General features: G+C 43.0%; 1 protein-coding gene across 2 annotated transcripts in view; it reads right to left on the reverse strand.

Moving 5' to 3' along the window:
• Positions 1–16,196, reverse strand: part of St7 (suppression of tumorigenicity 7) — a 246,813-nt gene extending 230,617 nt beyond the window's left edge. For both annotated transcript variants that reach the window (XM_028871758.2, XM_028871757.2), the window contains exon 1: positions 16,013–16,196. In XM_028871758.2, the coding sequence (XP_028727591.1) occupies positions 16,013–16,163 (151 nt within the window). In that variant the 5' untranslated portion in view covers positions 16,164–16,196. The remainder of the gene's footprint in view (positions 1–16,012) is intronic.
• Positions 16,197–17,167: the final 971 nt, after the last annotated feature.

Raw genomic sequence — 17,167 nt, forward strand, 5'->3', positions numbered from 1 at the left:
AAAGACAAAGCTCACCTCCAAGATGGGCACTGCAGCCCAGAGCTCAGATGTTGTAAAAGATGACTGATGAAGGCAAGCAAGAGTATCAGTTCAGAACTCAATCTGACCTCCGGAATCACCAGTTGGAACAGCTAGAGAACTCAGTCTCCTAAAAACTCACTACTACTTCTTTTGATGCTAAAGACAGAATAGCACACCGAGCACAAAATCTGGAGTTTTGGCTCATCGGGTGGCACGATATGGGAAGTGTAGGACCTCACAGAATAACCGCCAGAATGAACAATTCAAAGCTCTAAAAAAGGCTTTTATGATCTTTCTATTTTAAAAAAACATCCCCAAAGGAGGTGATACTAGCCTTAGCATGCAATACTTGTCAATGCTATAGATACTGTTGTAAAAGAGTATCTCTTCAAAATGAAAACAGAAGAAACTTTCACCATGTTCTCATCCTCACCCATTAACTAAGCTGCTTTTCCTTCCACTAAAATGCACTTTTAAATGTGTTCACTTGCATCACTAGGTCAGTATTCATTTTATTTTGAACAATCTTTATTCTACACTTCTACACATACATAGAGAACACCAGTTGCATTAAGGAATATAAACACATTTCTACAAACCAATCCTGGAAGTGTAAGAGTAAGAAAAGCAGGCAATGTCTGACTCCTCTAAGAACTCGATGAAGTCTAATGGCTCGTCTCTTCCTAGCTCCAGTCGGCAGACTGCTCCCAAAGCTATTATTTGGAGACGATGCTATGTCGAGTTCCTGTTCACAGGAAGCACAGCATGTCTGAGGGCATTGGTGAGCAAGACAGCAGGTTAGATGACACATAAAACAAGCACGGATATTTGGAGGGAAATACTGACATGAGATGATTGTGTCCAAATAATAACCGACAGGAGAGACACAGCTTCCACATATCCAAATGAATGAATAAACCAAAGAGTAGATTAATTATTAACTGGACACAGGTCAGAGTGAGTGAAAGGGACCAGTACAGTGCTATGCGATGTATGGTGGCTGATACCCCGCACTGTGTCCTGCTCAGTGCTCAGTGCTAACAGCTATCCCACTCACACGGCAAGGCAAACCCAGAAAAGGGAGGTCACTGCCCGCTCCTAGAGAAAGGAATCTCATGGGTAATTTGTCCAGTTACCCTACGCTTCAGAAACCAGAATTTCAACTTAAATCTTCAAGTTCTAAATGCAACACCCCTTTCATTTCATCACAGCTGACATTTGTGTCACCTACTACACACACAATAGTCAGTGTAGAAAGGGACACTAGAGTAAAACTGTCTAGAAAGCAAATCTCTAGAATGCCAAAACGATTTTCACTCAGGCTCCTAGTGTTTTAGAAATGGTTCCTGAAGTTAGAAATGGGGACAGGCAAATATATAACTTTCAGTGAAATATTTCTAATCCCCTCCCATTGTATTTCTGAGTGGTGGTTAAATTTCATTCTGCCTGCAATATCGTCCTGAAAATTTCCCAAGCACACCTTCCTCTCCTCTCTATCCTCCATACAGACAAGACAACTCGCCCAAGCTGGCAGGGCCCTAAACCACATCCTGGTGGTGTAAGGTACTCTACTTTGCAAACAACTGTGATTGACACACCAGGCTATGTTGCACAGTCAGCAACATCTGATTATCAATTATTGATGTTTAATTCTTTACATTAAACTTACAGAAAAGGCTAGAATAGCCTTCCTTAAGCTTTACCCCTAATTAACGGATCCAAATAAATCAATATTTTGGAAAACCAGTAAGCAGGACATACAAGGTCCCTGGCTTCATAGGTTTATAGTCACGAGGGGGACAGTGTAATTATTTAATAAATAAGAATTATATCCAAGTGTCCTAAGTGCTGTGCAGAAAACTCAAATGTGCTGAGGTAACAGAGACAGATTTAACATTCACATGTCAGACAAGCTCATCAGGGAAAGAATTTTGAGAGAATGAGACGTAGGCAGAAATGTGAATGGTAAGGAGACTACCATCCCAGAACCAAGTGGAAGGGCTGGAGAGCTGGCTCGGCAGTCAAGGGCACTGGCTGCTCCTGCGGAGAACCAGGTTCACTTCCCAGCATCCACATGGCAGCTCACCACGACTGCAACTACAGTTCCGAGGGACCATATGCCCTCTTCTGGCCTCCACAGACACCCGGGACTCAAGTAGTACACAGACATAAACACATGCAGACATTCATACACACATAGTAAGTGTGTTGGCCAATTCTGTCGACGGGACACAAGCGATAGTCATATGGGAAGTGGAAACTCAACTGAGAAAATGCCCCCAAACTGTTGGCCCTTGGGTATTCTATTGATTAATGACTGAAGTGGGTGGGCTGGCTCACCGTGAGCAGTGCCACTCCTGGACATGGGGTCCTGGATGGCATAAGACAGCCGAGCAAGCCAGGAAGCAGCATTTTTCCATGCCTGCTCTATCTGTTCCTGCCTCCAGGCTCCTGCCTTGAATTCCCATGCTGACTTCCCTCAGTGATAGACTGCTACCTAAAAGTATAAGATAAAATAAACCCCTTTGTCCCCAACTGCTTTTGGTCATGGTATTGTACCAGAGCAACAGAAATCTAAGACAATAGGCACTTACAATTTCCTTATTTTAAGAAAAAAAATCAAGTTGAAAGGAACTCTGAATTGAAGGGAAAACAAGAACAAGAGCCACACGTTGGCCATATTTAAGATTATGAGAGTATTCCAGCTGTGTCAGAGGTCAAGATCTAAAGAGAGGGAAGTTCAGACTTGGAGGGGAGGAAGGTGCTCGATCACCCGACTTTGGAAGCAAGAATGCTTTATTTCCAGTGCAATGAGAAGTCATTGAAGAGACCCACATAAAATCTGGGGTTGTATTCACTAAGAATTAAGTATCAAAAGTGAAGAGGTTAAAAACAAACGTGTATTAATTTCACATACATGCTTGCTGCTCCACTCTGACTCAATGAAGTTCATGTCAAGACACTGATGCAAACACCAATCTGAACGCTAGAAGGACCCTTAGAGAATATAACGTTTTCATTTGACATATGTTGTAACTAGGAACTTGAGAAAGGGCCATCAATTCTACTGCTTCATTAATGTGTAGGAGGGATATTTCTAAAAGTAAAGAAACGAGGGTATCTGAGGTATGTGCTAAACTCAAAGCTGACATTAGAAAGCTTGTGTTTTCATACATCAGTGAATTAGATTTGCAACACCCACCAAAAAATTCAAGTTTTTGCAGCAGCTGCTGACCTCAATTGAATAGTAAAATCTTAAGAGGAGCAAATATCCAAGAACTGATGCATGTTCTAATCCCACCTCACTATATGAACTCTAGTTTGTATACTGAATGAGCCAGTGAACAGTAAGAATCTACACTGTGCAAGAAATTAATAAGAAGGCAAATGGCTTAAGTCCAGAGGAAATGATGGAACATGTACACAAATACACGTGCACACCAACACTGATACACAGAGAAGACATACCACACTTCATATGAGGTAAAAAGGACCACATGCCTCTTGGATAATACATGGTAAGAGTGAGAGGGGAAGGTCTCTCAGTTGAACAGAGTATCATAACGTAGCATACAAACTTGTCATTGAAGGATAGGTGGGTTTACAGCTAGAGGGATGATTTTAAAGAGCAACAAAGGCAAGAGACAGATATAAACTGTAATTAGGCCCTCCAGAAAACCAATCTGGATAAAGCAACCATCTCCAACTTGGAGAAAAACAAAACTGAGTAGTAATCAATATGATTCAAAAACTATAAGTTTTATATCTGCACTCATACCATAATACAAAGATATTTTAGAATATAAACAACTTTAAGCTTAGGTCAGGCCACTGAATCACATCTTTGTTTTCCAAACGAGTGAAAAAGGTTCCAAAGTTTTTCAAAAAAATTCAAAGATCTTTTAAACTTGCATTTTGGTAAACTGAATTGGGAAATCACTTTAACTGATAAATGCAAAAGACAGAAAAGATTTTAAAGGTAGACTGTGCAAGGTGTTTAAAACGCAGCAGTCAAACCTTGCAGCTTAGGGTGGATGAGAAAGTGCTATTGGTAGCACAACGTGAAACAAGTTACTGTTCTTTTTCTTTCTTTCTTTTTTTGACAAATCTATTGTTTCTTCCAAATAATACCTATGTGACTGTTCTAATCTGAAGTAAATTTCTGCTTTTCTGGAAAATTAATTCACTTGAAAAGCAACAAGTAATATATCTTGTGATATTTTATATAATCTTGTTCATCCTATTTTAAGTAAATCATAAAATTATTTAAAGACTCTCCATCTAACATCAGAGTTAACCATCAAAGCTAATCAGTATTACCTGTATGTTTATTTTCTTCCCTGTCATTTTTCAAATTTGTTTTCCATAACAAGACTTTGTTGCCCCTTGTGACATGTTCTCTGCAAGTCTGTATTTATTAATCATTAGAATCCTGTGGAATTCTATGAACTGTGTCCAGACACTTAATAGTGCTGCTTCAGCGCCTTGATGATTCAGCCCAGACAGTGAAAGGGGGAAACTGGGGGGCGGGGGCGGGGTTTGAAAGAAAGCGGCCCCACAGCCACACAGGGAGTGGCACTATTAGGAGGCGGGGTCTTGCTGCAGAAGGTATGACCTTGTTGGAGGAAGTGTGTCGCTAGGGGTGGGCTTTGAGGTCTCAGATGCTCAAGCCTGGCCAGTGACTCACAGTGCCTCTTCCAGTTGCCTGCAGATCCAGATGTAGAACTTTAGGCTCCCTCTGCAGCACCATGTCTGCCTGCATGCTGCCATGCTTCCCTGTCATGGTGATAATGAACTCAACTTCTGAACTGTAAGCCAGCCCCAATTAAATGTTTTCCTTTATAAGAACTGCCATGGTCATGATGTCTCTTCACAGCAATATATAAATAATATAAAGACATAAATAATATAGAGAAACTAAGACATAAATAATATAAAGAAACTGTGCTGTACCTTGAAAAGAATCATAATTATTTCTATGTGGAAAGCTACACATGATACCAGAGAATTTTTTTTAATCACAGTTGCTCATCAAGGTGCTTTTCTTTTATTGTTTTAAATTCCACATGATTTCATGGTTCTCTAAATCTGTCCTACACTTTCATGTTTGTGCTTTCTGTTTGGAAGGTCCACTCCCCTGCATTCCCAACTCAGAACCAGAATTCTCTTCACTCTCAGAGGCTCAGCTCAGGGAAAATTCCTATTAACTTGCGCTGCTCCACTTGACATTATGGGAAAGTGCACTTATGTTATAAACGCCTTATTTAGTCTGACATTTTTACACACTTGTACATCATTCTCATCCTGTTACCCATGTCACAGTGTCCTATGCAAAGGCAGCAATGGGGAAATTAATTGTATACACATAATTATATATGTAACATAACTGCATATGTAAATCAACACATAGTATTTAAAGCACATTTACCACAATCTAATGAAGTCAAAGAATTAAAGTTGTCCCATGCAATCAAGGAGACTGCCAGAAGAACAGGTAGCCTACCTGCAGACCTTCTCTATTCTTCTGTTCCCCTAGACCCAACCCCTCAGGCTCCTCCCCAGCACTACAACAGAACACCAACTGCAGCCTCCCTTCCCCACTGCTCACCTCCCCTGTGGATCCCACAGACCATCCCTTCTGCCTCCTTAGCCTGACTTGTTGCTGTATCCCAGTCCCCAACTCAGGCAGACTCCCATGGCTCAGCCGCAAGCCATGTCTGCTAGAAAATCAGGTGGGCTGCCCAAAGACCTTCTCCACTCTCTCCGTGCCCCTAGACCAATCCCTCAGTCTCTTCCCTGGTTCTGCAACAGATCACCAGCTGAGACCTTCCTCCCCTGCTCAGGTCTCCACCAATCATCCCCTCCTGACCTCTTTCCACCAACTTGTCCCTGCATCCCAGCCTCCAACACCACCAGGCATTCCCTGTGAACACAGCAGTCAAGCAGGTCAGTAAAAGAGGCAACACACAGCCATCATACTCTGAAAATTCAGAGAGGAAACAAAACCAAGGAACAAAACACCTACCCAACAAAGACAAACCCAGAAATCAGTACCTAGACCTATAATCACCCCAAACCCAGATGCCTAGCCACCAGCATAAAAACATAATCAATAATACCACCAGAACCCATCTATCCTATGACAGCAAGACCTGAACATTCCAACACAGCAGAAGCACAAGAAAACTTCATTAAAAATAACTATATGAAGATGATAGAGGTCCTTAAAGAGGAAATGAATAAATCCCTTAAAGAAATCCAGGAAAACACAAACAATTAGCGGAAATGAATAAATCTCTTAAAGAAAGCCAAGAAACAAACAAACAAAAACAGTTGAAGAAAATGAATACAACTGTTCAAAACTTGAAAATAGAAATAGGAGCAATAAATAAAACATGAAGTGAGGGAATTCTAGAAGTGAAAAATTTAGAAATTTGAGCAGGAATGATAAAGACAAGTTTCACCAACAGAATACAAGAGATGCAAGAGAGAATCCTCAGGCTTTGAAGAGAGGATAGAAGAAATGGTTAAATCTAAAAATTCCTGGCACAAAACATCCAGGAAAGTCAGGAGGTGATAGCGCACACCTTTAATCCCAGTACTTGGGAGACAGAGGCAGGCAGATCTCGGTGAGTTCAAGGCCACCTGGGCTACAGAGTGAATTCCAGGACAGGCTTCAAAGCTACACAGAATAGCCCTGTTTAAAAAAAAAAAAATCCAGGAAATCTGAGACATTAGGAAAGGAACAAACCTAAAAATAATAGGATTAGAGAAACAAGAAGAAACCCAGCTCAAAGGCCCAGAAAATATTTTCAACAAAATCTTCTAAATATTCTAAAGAAGGATGCTTTTGTAAAGGTACAAAAAGCATACAGAACAGCAAATAGATTGGACCAAAAAAGGAAGTCCCCTTACCACGTAATAATCAAAGCACTAAACATACAGAACAAAGAAAGGATATTAAAAAGCTGCAAGGGAAAAAGACCAACCTATGATGTCAGGTTTATTAGAATGACACCTGATTTCTCAATGGAGAGTCTAAAAGCCAGGACAGATAGATGCACTGCAGGCTCTAAGAGACCACAGACGCCAGCCCAGACTACTACACCCAGCAAAACTTTCCCAGCATACATATACCCAGAGTACTATACTGGAGGTGGAGAAAATAAGATATTCCATAATAAAGTCAAATTTAGCCGGGGGTGGTGGTGGCGCAGGCCTTTAATCCCAGCACTGGGAAGCAGAGGCAGGCGGATCTCTGTGAGTTCGAGGCCAGCCTGGTCTACAGAGTAAGTTCCAGGAAAGGTGCAAAGCTACACACAATAACCCTGTCTCGAAAAAAAAAAAAAAGGTCAAATTTAAACCAATATCTATCCACAAATCCAGCCCTACAGAAGGTACTAGAAGGAAAATCCTACCCAAGGAGATTAACTACACCTTGGAAAACACAGGCAATAAATAATCTCACACCAGCAAAACTCAAAGAAGGAAAACACACACACACACACACACACACACACACACACACACACACACACATACACACACACCACCAACAACAACAACAAAATAACAGGAATTAACAATCATTGGTCACTAACATCTCTCAATATCAATGGACTCAATCCCCCAATAAAAAAACACAGGCTAACAGAATGGATATGAAAAAGGGATCCATCCTTCTGCTGCATACAAGAAACATACCTCAACATCACATCAAGGATAGACATTAACTCAAGGTAAAAGGTTGGAAAAACTGGTCTTCTTGTGGGACTCCTAGCAGTGGGAGCAAGGGCTTCTCTAACTCTTTTACTGGCTTTTGGGACCCTATTCCTTATACTGGCTTGCCCGGCTCAGCCTTTACACAAAGGTGTTTAGTCTTACTGCAACTTGATATGCCATGTTTTGTTGATCTCCAACCCTGAATAGAAAGGAGGAGGAGTGGATGGGGTGAGCAGAGGGAAGGTGGGGTGGAGGGACAGGGAGGTGAGCAGGGAAGGGAAAGAAAGAGAGGGAGGGAGGGAGGGAGGGAGGGAAGGAGGGAGGGAGGGAAGTTGGGAGGGAAGAAGATAGACAGACAGACAGACAGACAGACAAATATTCCAAGCAAATGAATCTAAGGAGCAATCAGATGTAGGCATTTTAATATCTAACAAAATAGACTTCAAACCAAAACTAATCAAAAGATATGGAGGACAATACATATTCATCAAAAGAAAAATCTACCAAGATGACATTTCAATTCTAAACATCTATGCCCCAACACAAGGGCAACCACTTTTAGAAAAGAAACACTACTACAGCTAAAACCACATGCTGACCCTCACACACTGATAGTGGGAGACTTCAATACCCCACTCTCACCAATAGACAGGTCATCCAGACAAAAACTAAACAGAGTAATACTGAAGCTAACAGACATTATAAACCAAATGGACCCAACAGATATCTACAGAACATTTTCACCCAAACACAAAAAAAAAAATATACCTCCTCCTCTGCACCTCATATAACTATCTCCAAAATTGATCACATACTTGGACACAAAGCAAGTTTCAGCACATATAAGGAAATTAAAATAACTCCCTGCATCCTATCAGCCCACCATGGATTAAAGGGGGATATCACCAACAGAAACAACAGAAAGCTTACAAACTCTTGGAAGCTGATCAACTCTCTACTAAATGAAAAAACAGGTCAAGACAGAAATAAAAAATAGAAATTAAAGACTTTCTGGAATTCAATGAAAATGAAAGCATAGCATACCCAAACTTATGGGCCACAATGAAAGCAGTGCTACGTGGAAAGTTCATAGCACTAAGTGCCTACATAAAAGAGAGAGAGAGAGAGAGAGAGAGAGAGAGAGAGAGAGAGAGAGAGAGAGAGAGAGAGAGAGAATCTCACACTAGCAACTTAACAGCACACCTGAAAGCTCTAGAACAAAAAGAAGTAAGCACACCCAAGAGGAGTAGACAGCAAGAAATAATCAAACAGAGGCCTTAAATTAATAAAATTGAAATAAAGAGAACATTAAGAATCAATGAAACAAAAGAGTTGTTTCTTTGAGAAAAATCAATAAGATAGACAAACTCTTATCCAAATTAACTAAAAGGCCCAGAGAGAGAATACCCAAATTAGCAAAATCCAAAATGAAAATGGGGACATAAAAACAGACAAGAAAATCCACAGAATCATCCAAATTGGAAATCAAAAAAAAAAAAAAATGTACATAGGTACCACTTACTAAGGTTAAATCATGATTAAATAATTTAAATAGACTATAACCCTTAGTGAAATGGAAGCAGTTGTTAAAAGTCACCCCCCCTCAAAAAAAAAAGAAAAAAGAAAAATCCTTAGGGCCATAGGTTTTAGTATAGAATTCTACCAGACTTTCAAAGAAAAGTTAATACTGACATTCCTCAAATTATTCCACAAAATAGAAACAGAAAACATTGCCAAATTCATTTTATGAGGCCACAATTACCTTGATACCCAAAACCACATAAAGACTCAAAAAATTTCCCTTATGAACATAGATGAAAAAATACTCAGTAAAATACTTACAAACCAAATCAAAGAACACATCAAAAAGATCATGCATCATGATTAAGTAGGCTTCATCTCAGAGATGCAAGGATGGTTCAACATATAAAAATCAGTAAATATAATCTACCATTTAAACAAACTGAAAAAAAAAAAAAAAACTACATGATCATCTCATTAGATGCCCAAAAGGCCTTTGACAAAATCCAACACCCCTTCATGATAAAATCTTGGGCAGATTAAGGATACAGGGAACATACCTCAACATAATTAGGCAATTTACAGCAATCCTATAGCCAACATCAAATTAAATGTATAGAAACTCAAAGTAATTCCACTAAAATCAGGAACAAGACAAAGTTGTCCAATCTCTCCATATATATTCATTTTCAATACAGTACTTGACATTTTAGCAAGAACAATAAGACAACTGAAGGAGATCAAGGGGATACAAACTGGAAGGGAAGAAGTCAAAGTATCTTTATTTGTAGATTATATGATAGTATACATAAGTGGCCCTAAAAATTCCACCAGAGAACTCCTACAGCTGGAGTTCTTCAGCAACTCCACTTTCAGCAAAGTAACTAGATGCAAGATTAACTCAAAAAAAATCAGTAGCCTTCCTATATACAAATGACAAACAGACTGAAAAAGAAATCATGGAAATAACACCTTTTACAATAGCCTCAAATAATATAAAATGTCTTGGGTTAACTCTAACCAAGCAAGTGAAAGACCTGTATGATAAAAACTTCAAGTCTTTGAAGAAAGAAATTGAGGAAGATATCAGAAGATGGTAAGATCTCCCATGCTCGTGAATTAGTAGGTTTAACATAGTAAAAATGAAAATCTTACCAAAAACAACCTACAAATTCAATACAATCCCCATCAAAATTCCAACACAATTCTTTACAGCCCTTGAAAGGACAATTCTCAACTTCACGTGGAAAACCAAAAAACCCAAGATAGCTAAAGCAATCCTGAACAATAAAAGAAATGCTGGAGATATCATCACCCCTGATATCAAGTTGTACCAATGAGCTACAGTAATAAAAACTGCATGGCATAAAAACAGACATGTTGATCAATGGAATTGAACTGAATACCCCGACATAAATTCACACACCTACACACCTAGAGGCAGCCGATTTTTTTTAAAAAAGAAGTCATGATTATACAATGGAAAAAAGAAAGCATCTTCAACAAATAGTGCTAGTCAAACTGGATGTCCACATGTAGAAGAATGCAAATAGATCCATATTTATCACTCTGCACAAAACTCAAGTCCAAGTGGATCACAGACCTCAACATGAAACCAGATACACTGAATCTAATAGAAGAGAAAGTGGGGAAGAGCCTTGAACACTGGCACAGGAAACAACTTTCTGAATAGAACACCAATAGCACAGGCACTAAGATCAAAAATTAATAAATGGGACCTCATGAAACTGAAAAGCTTCTGTAAGGCAAAGGACATCATCAATTGGACAAAGAAGCAGTCTCCAGAATAGGGAAAGATTTTTATCAACCCTACATCTGATAGAGGGCTAATATCCAAAATATATAAAGAACTCAAGAAACTAGATATCAATAAACCATATAATCCAATTTTAAAAATGGAGGACAGGTCTAAAAAGAGAATTCTCAATAGAGTAATATCAAATATCTGAGAAACTTAAAAAAAATGTTCAACATCCTTAGCCATCAGGGAAATGCAAATCAAAATGACTCTGAGATTCCATCTTACACCTGTCAGAAAGGCTAAAATCAAACATACAAGTGACTGATGAGGATGTGGAGCAAGGGGAACACTCCTCCATTGCTGGTGGGAGTGCAAACTTGTAATATGACAAATGGCAGTTGTCAGAAAATTGGGTATCAATCTACCTCAAGACTCTGCTACACCACTATTGGACATATACCCAAAGACACTTCATCGTACCACAGGTCACTTGTTCAACTATGTTCATTGAAGCTTTACTCATAATAGCCATAAACTGGGGAAAAACCTAGATGTCCCTCAACAGAAGAGTGAATAAACAAAATGTGGTGCATTTACACAATGGAGTATTACACAGCTGTTAAAAATGACATCATCACTGGGCAGTGGTGGCGCACACCTCTAATCACAGCACTCAGGAGGCAGAGGCAGGTGGATCTCTGTGAGTCTGAGGCCAGTCTGGTCTACAGAGTGAGTTCCAGGACAGCCAAGGCTGTTACACAGTGAAACCCTGTCTCAAAAAACTAAAAAAAAAAATAAATAAATAAATAAAATAAGACATTATGAAATTTGCAGGCAAATGGATGGAAAATGGAAAAAATCATCCTGAGTGAGGTAACCCAGACCCAGAAAGACAAATATAGTATGCATCCACTTATAAGTGGATATTAGACTTTAAATAAATATTAAACAAGATACAATCCATAGACCCTGAGAGGTTAGATAAAAAGGAGGGTTTAGGGAATGCATGGGCCTCCCTGGGAAGGGGAAATAAAATAGGGTGGACTTGGGGAGGGTGGGGATGGGAGAGGGAGGGACTGGGTTGAGGGGAAATGGGATGGAGAGGGAGTGTGGGGAGAGATGGAATTGGGGAGCATTTCGTAGGAGGTGTGGAAACCTAGTGCAAAGGAAACTTTCTGAAATTTATGAGGGTGATCCTAGTGAGGACTCCTAGTAATGGGGGACATGGAGTCTCAACTGGCCATCTTTTGTAACCAGCCAAGGCTTCCAGTGGTGGGACCAGATGGCATTCAACTGAGTTATTGGCTGAGGGGGTCCCGTGGAGATCCCCAAACAACCGAGGCTGGTGCTAGGACAGAGGGTCGCTCTCTAAAACCTGGAGCCCCATTGCCGAGGACAACATCCACACAGCTCACTGAACATGGAGAGGTCCAGCTGGTGCCCGCATGCAGCCTCCACCCCTACCTTCTAGTACGTCTCTTTGGTGCAGGGAGGTACTCTACAGGCTACCAAAAGAGAAACGTGGACATCTTTCCAGCCACAAAACTTTTGACCAACAACCAGTCCTGCCTGCAAGATGTGCTGAAGCAATGGAGGTATAAAGTATGTGGGAGTGACCAACGGGAGGGCGTCCATCTGATACTGCTTGGGGGGCCGGAAACCAGAGACTAGAGAGCCCAGAGACCTAGAGCAAAACCAAACACAACCTTTCTAAAACAAAACAAAACACAACAACAACAAATCAATGAAAAGATCCCTAATGATGCTCTGCTATACTTATAGATTGGTGCCTTGTCCAGTCGTCATCAGAGAGGCTTCCTCCGGCAGCAGATGGGAACAGGTGCAGAGACCCACAGTAAGACATTATTTGGAGAGAGAGTCTAAACAGAGCTAGGGGAATCCCCTGGCGTAGGGGGCTGATAAAGTCAGATGGCATTCAGGACACCAGGAGAAAATGACCCACTGACTCAACTAAGCATGGCACTAACGGACTCTCAGAAACTGAAAGGGGCAAACAAGGGACCTGCATGAGTCTGCACCAGGTCCTCTGTGTATAGGTTGTAGCTGTTAGCTTGGTGTTTTTGTGGGGCTCCTAACTGTGGGGGTGGGGGGGTATCTTTGGCCTTGTCTTACTGTATTTTTCTTTTTGTCCTGTTTGGTTGTTGTCTCTTAGAGCCTTGCTCTTTTCTGATGGGAGATGAAGGGGAGTGGGTCTGGAGAGTATGGGAGAAGAATCTATTTTCAATTTAAAAAAAAAAAAAAGATATTGAGGAGAGCATGCTACAAGTCCAGGAACAGTTCACAGCATTTAAATCAGAGTCCACTCCCTATAGATGCAGAGAAGGAACTGGATCGTGGAATTCGTGGCTTCCAGTTGCCTCAAAGCTCTGCTTTCCTTCAGTGCTGTAGAGGTCTACACCACCTGTAGCAACTCTAGAAAACAGCTCTAGACCCAGCAGCCTCTCTGCCTCATCACAGGAGGAGCAAGCACCACCGGGCCAAAGAACAGCAACGTGAGCTGGGTTAGGCTGAGCATGGTGGCCCACACTTTAAATCCCAGCACTTGGGAGGGAGAGGCAGGTGGATCTCTGTAGGTTCCTGGCCAGCCACAGCTACGTCAAGAGATCCTGTCTCAGAAACAACCAAAAGAATGAGAAGGAGGAGGAGAGAGAGTTGGGTTGGAATAGACCCCATTTAAAGAGCTCTCGCAAGGACCAGCTGGACCACAGGAGGGCAGTTGCTTGGAGGTGTGCAAGCTAGCCAGCAAGTTCTTTCATTATAGAAAGTTGTTTCCATGGGAAAGAGAAATTGGCAAGGAAAGGAGGGAAATAAGTTGACAGGAATCTTCTGGCAGTCTTCCTACAAGAACTTCTCACTTTTACTTAAAAGGGAAGAAAAATGCCATCCAATGTCTGCCGCTGCCTTTTGAAAAACCTAATCTTAGCTGTGGTGGCTCACTGCCATAGTTGGATGTCTCAAGACCAGTGTGAAAGCTTTCCGTCGTCTACTATATTCTCATAAAAATAGCAGAGAGGTGACTACTCTCCGTGTGCTTCTCTTTTTATTGCCCTTTATGACAAGAATGTGCACAAAACCCCAAGACAAACTGAGGTCCTGTATCACAGAAGAAAGAGCTTCCACACGGTGTCTAGGAAGACACAAGCCAGACATTGAATTTACTCATGAGTCTCAATTAGAAATGTCCCTATGCAAACAAACCATCTGTGAGAAATGCCAGGTCTAGTGTTGCCTGGGTATGGTGTGAAACTCCAACTATCTTCCTGAAAAACCGTCCCTCTTCCTAAGAGGTATTGTGCTTCCTGCCTGCTCTGTTCTCTATGCACATGCTTACATATCTGTATGGATAACTACTTAGCCTATTTTAAGCAAATGTGGTATACAGATATGTGTTCTAAAATAAATAACAATGTGTATTATGCAAAATGTTCAAGTTATTAAAAACTCTACAACAAATTTTCTGGGAGGAAAAAATTGGGTGTGCCTTCCAATAAATAGGTGATAAACATATTTAAATGTGTTTAAAGAATAGGCCTTGAGACTAGATTCTAGTCACTAGAGTCATATGAAAATACCTTACCCTAAAGCAGTGGTTCTCAACCTTCCTAAAGCTGCCACCCTTTAATACAGTTCCTCTCGTTACTAATTCATAACTGTAATTTTGCTACTGTTATGAATTGTAATGTAAACATCTGATATACATGACATCTGATATGCGACCCTCAAAAGAATCAGGACTTACGAACCTGTACCCTAAGGCAAGGAAAGCAATAATGTGACAAGCAGCCATGCTAACAGAGAAAAGTCCAAAAAAGCAAGATGTTTGTAATAATCGGAGCCAAAAAAGCTGAGCATCCCCTATAGAAGAGTGAGCTGATTCTATGTGCAGAATCCTGTCGGCCTCCCACGGAGACCATCCAAAGGATACTATGAAAGAAACATAGTAACCCGATCACATTAAATGACGTTTATAATGTTAAAAGATTGTGTCCAAACAAAATGAGTACATTGTGGCAAGCACCTAAAAGGGTCTACCTCCCGCCCGCCCCCACTCTCACACAGTTACGGTCATAGGAAATGCGTTCCCAACCTTGGTCTCGCAGAGTATGTAAATTAAACAACAGAGGACACATTTATGTGAATGTGTATCTATTTCTGTAAGTAAGTCAGGACAACAAAGACTTCCCAGGGTAGTGTGAGGAAAATAGGTGTACCTCCCTCGAATCCACAATAATTTGCAGACTTGAAGGGATGTAAGCGTTCCTTCAAAGTACGTTTTGTTTCTCAACTGTCTCTGGGGTGTTCTTAGCCTGAGTTTGCCATGGTTTTTAACAACTGCGTTAGCTGGCTGCAAGTTTGTTAAGACCCTATTCGCCACATGCACACTCGTTCAGCCCATCGATCGCGCTTTCGGGAGAGCTCAGCAGAGAACACGAAAACTTCAGCTGCGGGGAGCGACAGAAATGCCAGATCCCCGCGCGTCCGCGCGTCCCCTGGACATTCCGTTGGGTGACCTGACACGTCATCCATGCTCCTAGAAGGACCTACGGCCATGCCCTCCCGCTCCGCCTCACAGCGACACCCTGCGGGCCCAGGCTCCACTCGCGACCCGCGGCGCGCGCGCCCCCAGCCGGGGCCACGCGTGGGCCCTCTCGGCGCCGGAGCCGGGAGCAGGACGCCTCCTGGCCGCAGTTTGCGACGCTCGAGCCCGGGTGAGGGCTCGGGAGCTCTCGGGGCTCGGCGGGGACACCCAAGGGACGGCCCGGACCCTGCCGCGGGGGGGTCGCCGCAGGCTGCCCGCCCCTAGGCACCGTGGGCCCGCCAAGGCCGCGGGGCGAGCTCCGGGCGGCCACCTGAGGCAGCGCGTCCCCGAGCGCGCGTCCCCGCCGGGCCGGCCGCGACCCCGCGCCCGACTTGCACTAACTTTCCGGGGCGGGGGAGGGGCGGCCGGGGGCCCCGGGGCCTGACCTGTGCTCAGGTTGTCGTTGATCCTCAGGGGCACCCTCAGGATGTAGACCAGGAAGAGCACGATGAAGAACCACACGGTCCACAGATAGGTCCACGACCACACGATGCAGGACTTGAGCTGCTCCAGGAAGCCCGCCGCCGCCTCGGCCATCTTCCGGCGCGGCGGCTGCTGCTGCTGCGGCTCCTGCTGCTCCTGCTGCTGCTGCTGCTGCGGCTCCTGCTGCTGCTGCTGCGGGCCGCCGCGGCGCTCGCTCTCTGCCGGGATGATTCACCGGCCCGAGGCAGCGCTCCAGCCGCCGCCAGGGCCCCGCGCCCCGGAGCCCGCTCGCCCGCTCGCCCGTCGGCCGGGGATGCGGCGGGAAACCGCGCGGCCTGCGCTCCGAAGCCCCCGCCGGTGGCCTTCGTGGAGCGGTCACGTGGGCCCGGTCCCTGCACACTCCCGGGCCATTTATACTTCTTATACTAGTATTTTAGGAGGACAGCCCGGGCGCCGCCGGGGGAAACCACTGACGTAACAGCTCGAGCGTGGAGTGCGCGTCCGAGAGCCCGGCGGGTTCCACTCTTTGGAACGGCTCGGTGAGAGCCTGCAACAGTTGCCAGGACCCCGGTTATCGACCTGGGGAAACTGAGGTGCCAGGCCAGCAGCGCGGCGGTGTCTACCTGAAGGTGGAGCCAGAATTCAGTTGCAGTCAAGAGTTCTGGAATGCAAGGGTTTAAGGCTCTTGTTTCTCTCGGGACTCGGGCTTAGAGGCATCAATAAAACCCAGAAGAACTAGAAGATTGGAGTTGCACTCCTGGTCTGTAGGCCTGAAGGGAGATGTCCTTGTTTGCCTCCGCTCTAGTTACTTTTATGTCTTGTTTTCTAGCAACGCTATGAAGGGGTTTCCAAGGAAATTGACAGCACACACACACACACACACACACACACACACACACACACACACACACATTTCTTCTTATCCTCCTATTTTTTGAGTGATCACCAACCAACTCTTCCACTTGTTTCTTACATATAAGCAATTCCCTAGGATAAGTTTGGCATACTCCATCCGAACCTACTGAAGAAAAAAAGAAAGAAAAAGAAAAACAGACATTGTGAGCATTTTTCCCACGACTGAATTAAAGAGTGCATTTTATATTAGGCTTTAGATGACA

The sequence above is a fragment of the Peromyscus leucopus genome, chromosome 3 (assembly GCF_004664715.2).
Source record: "Peromyscus leucopus breed LL Stock chromosome 3, UCI_PerLeu_2.1, whole genome shotgun sequence".
NCBI lineage: Eukaryota > Metazoa > Chordata > Mammalia > Rodentia > Cricetidae > Peromyscus > Peromyscus leucopus.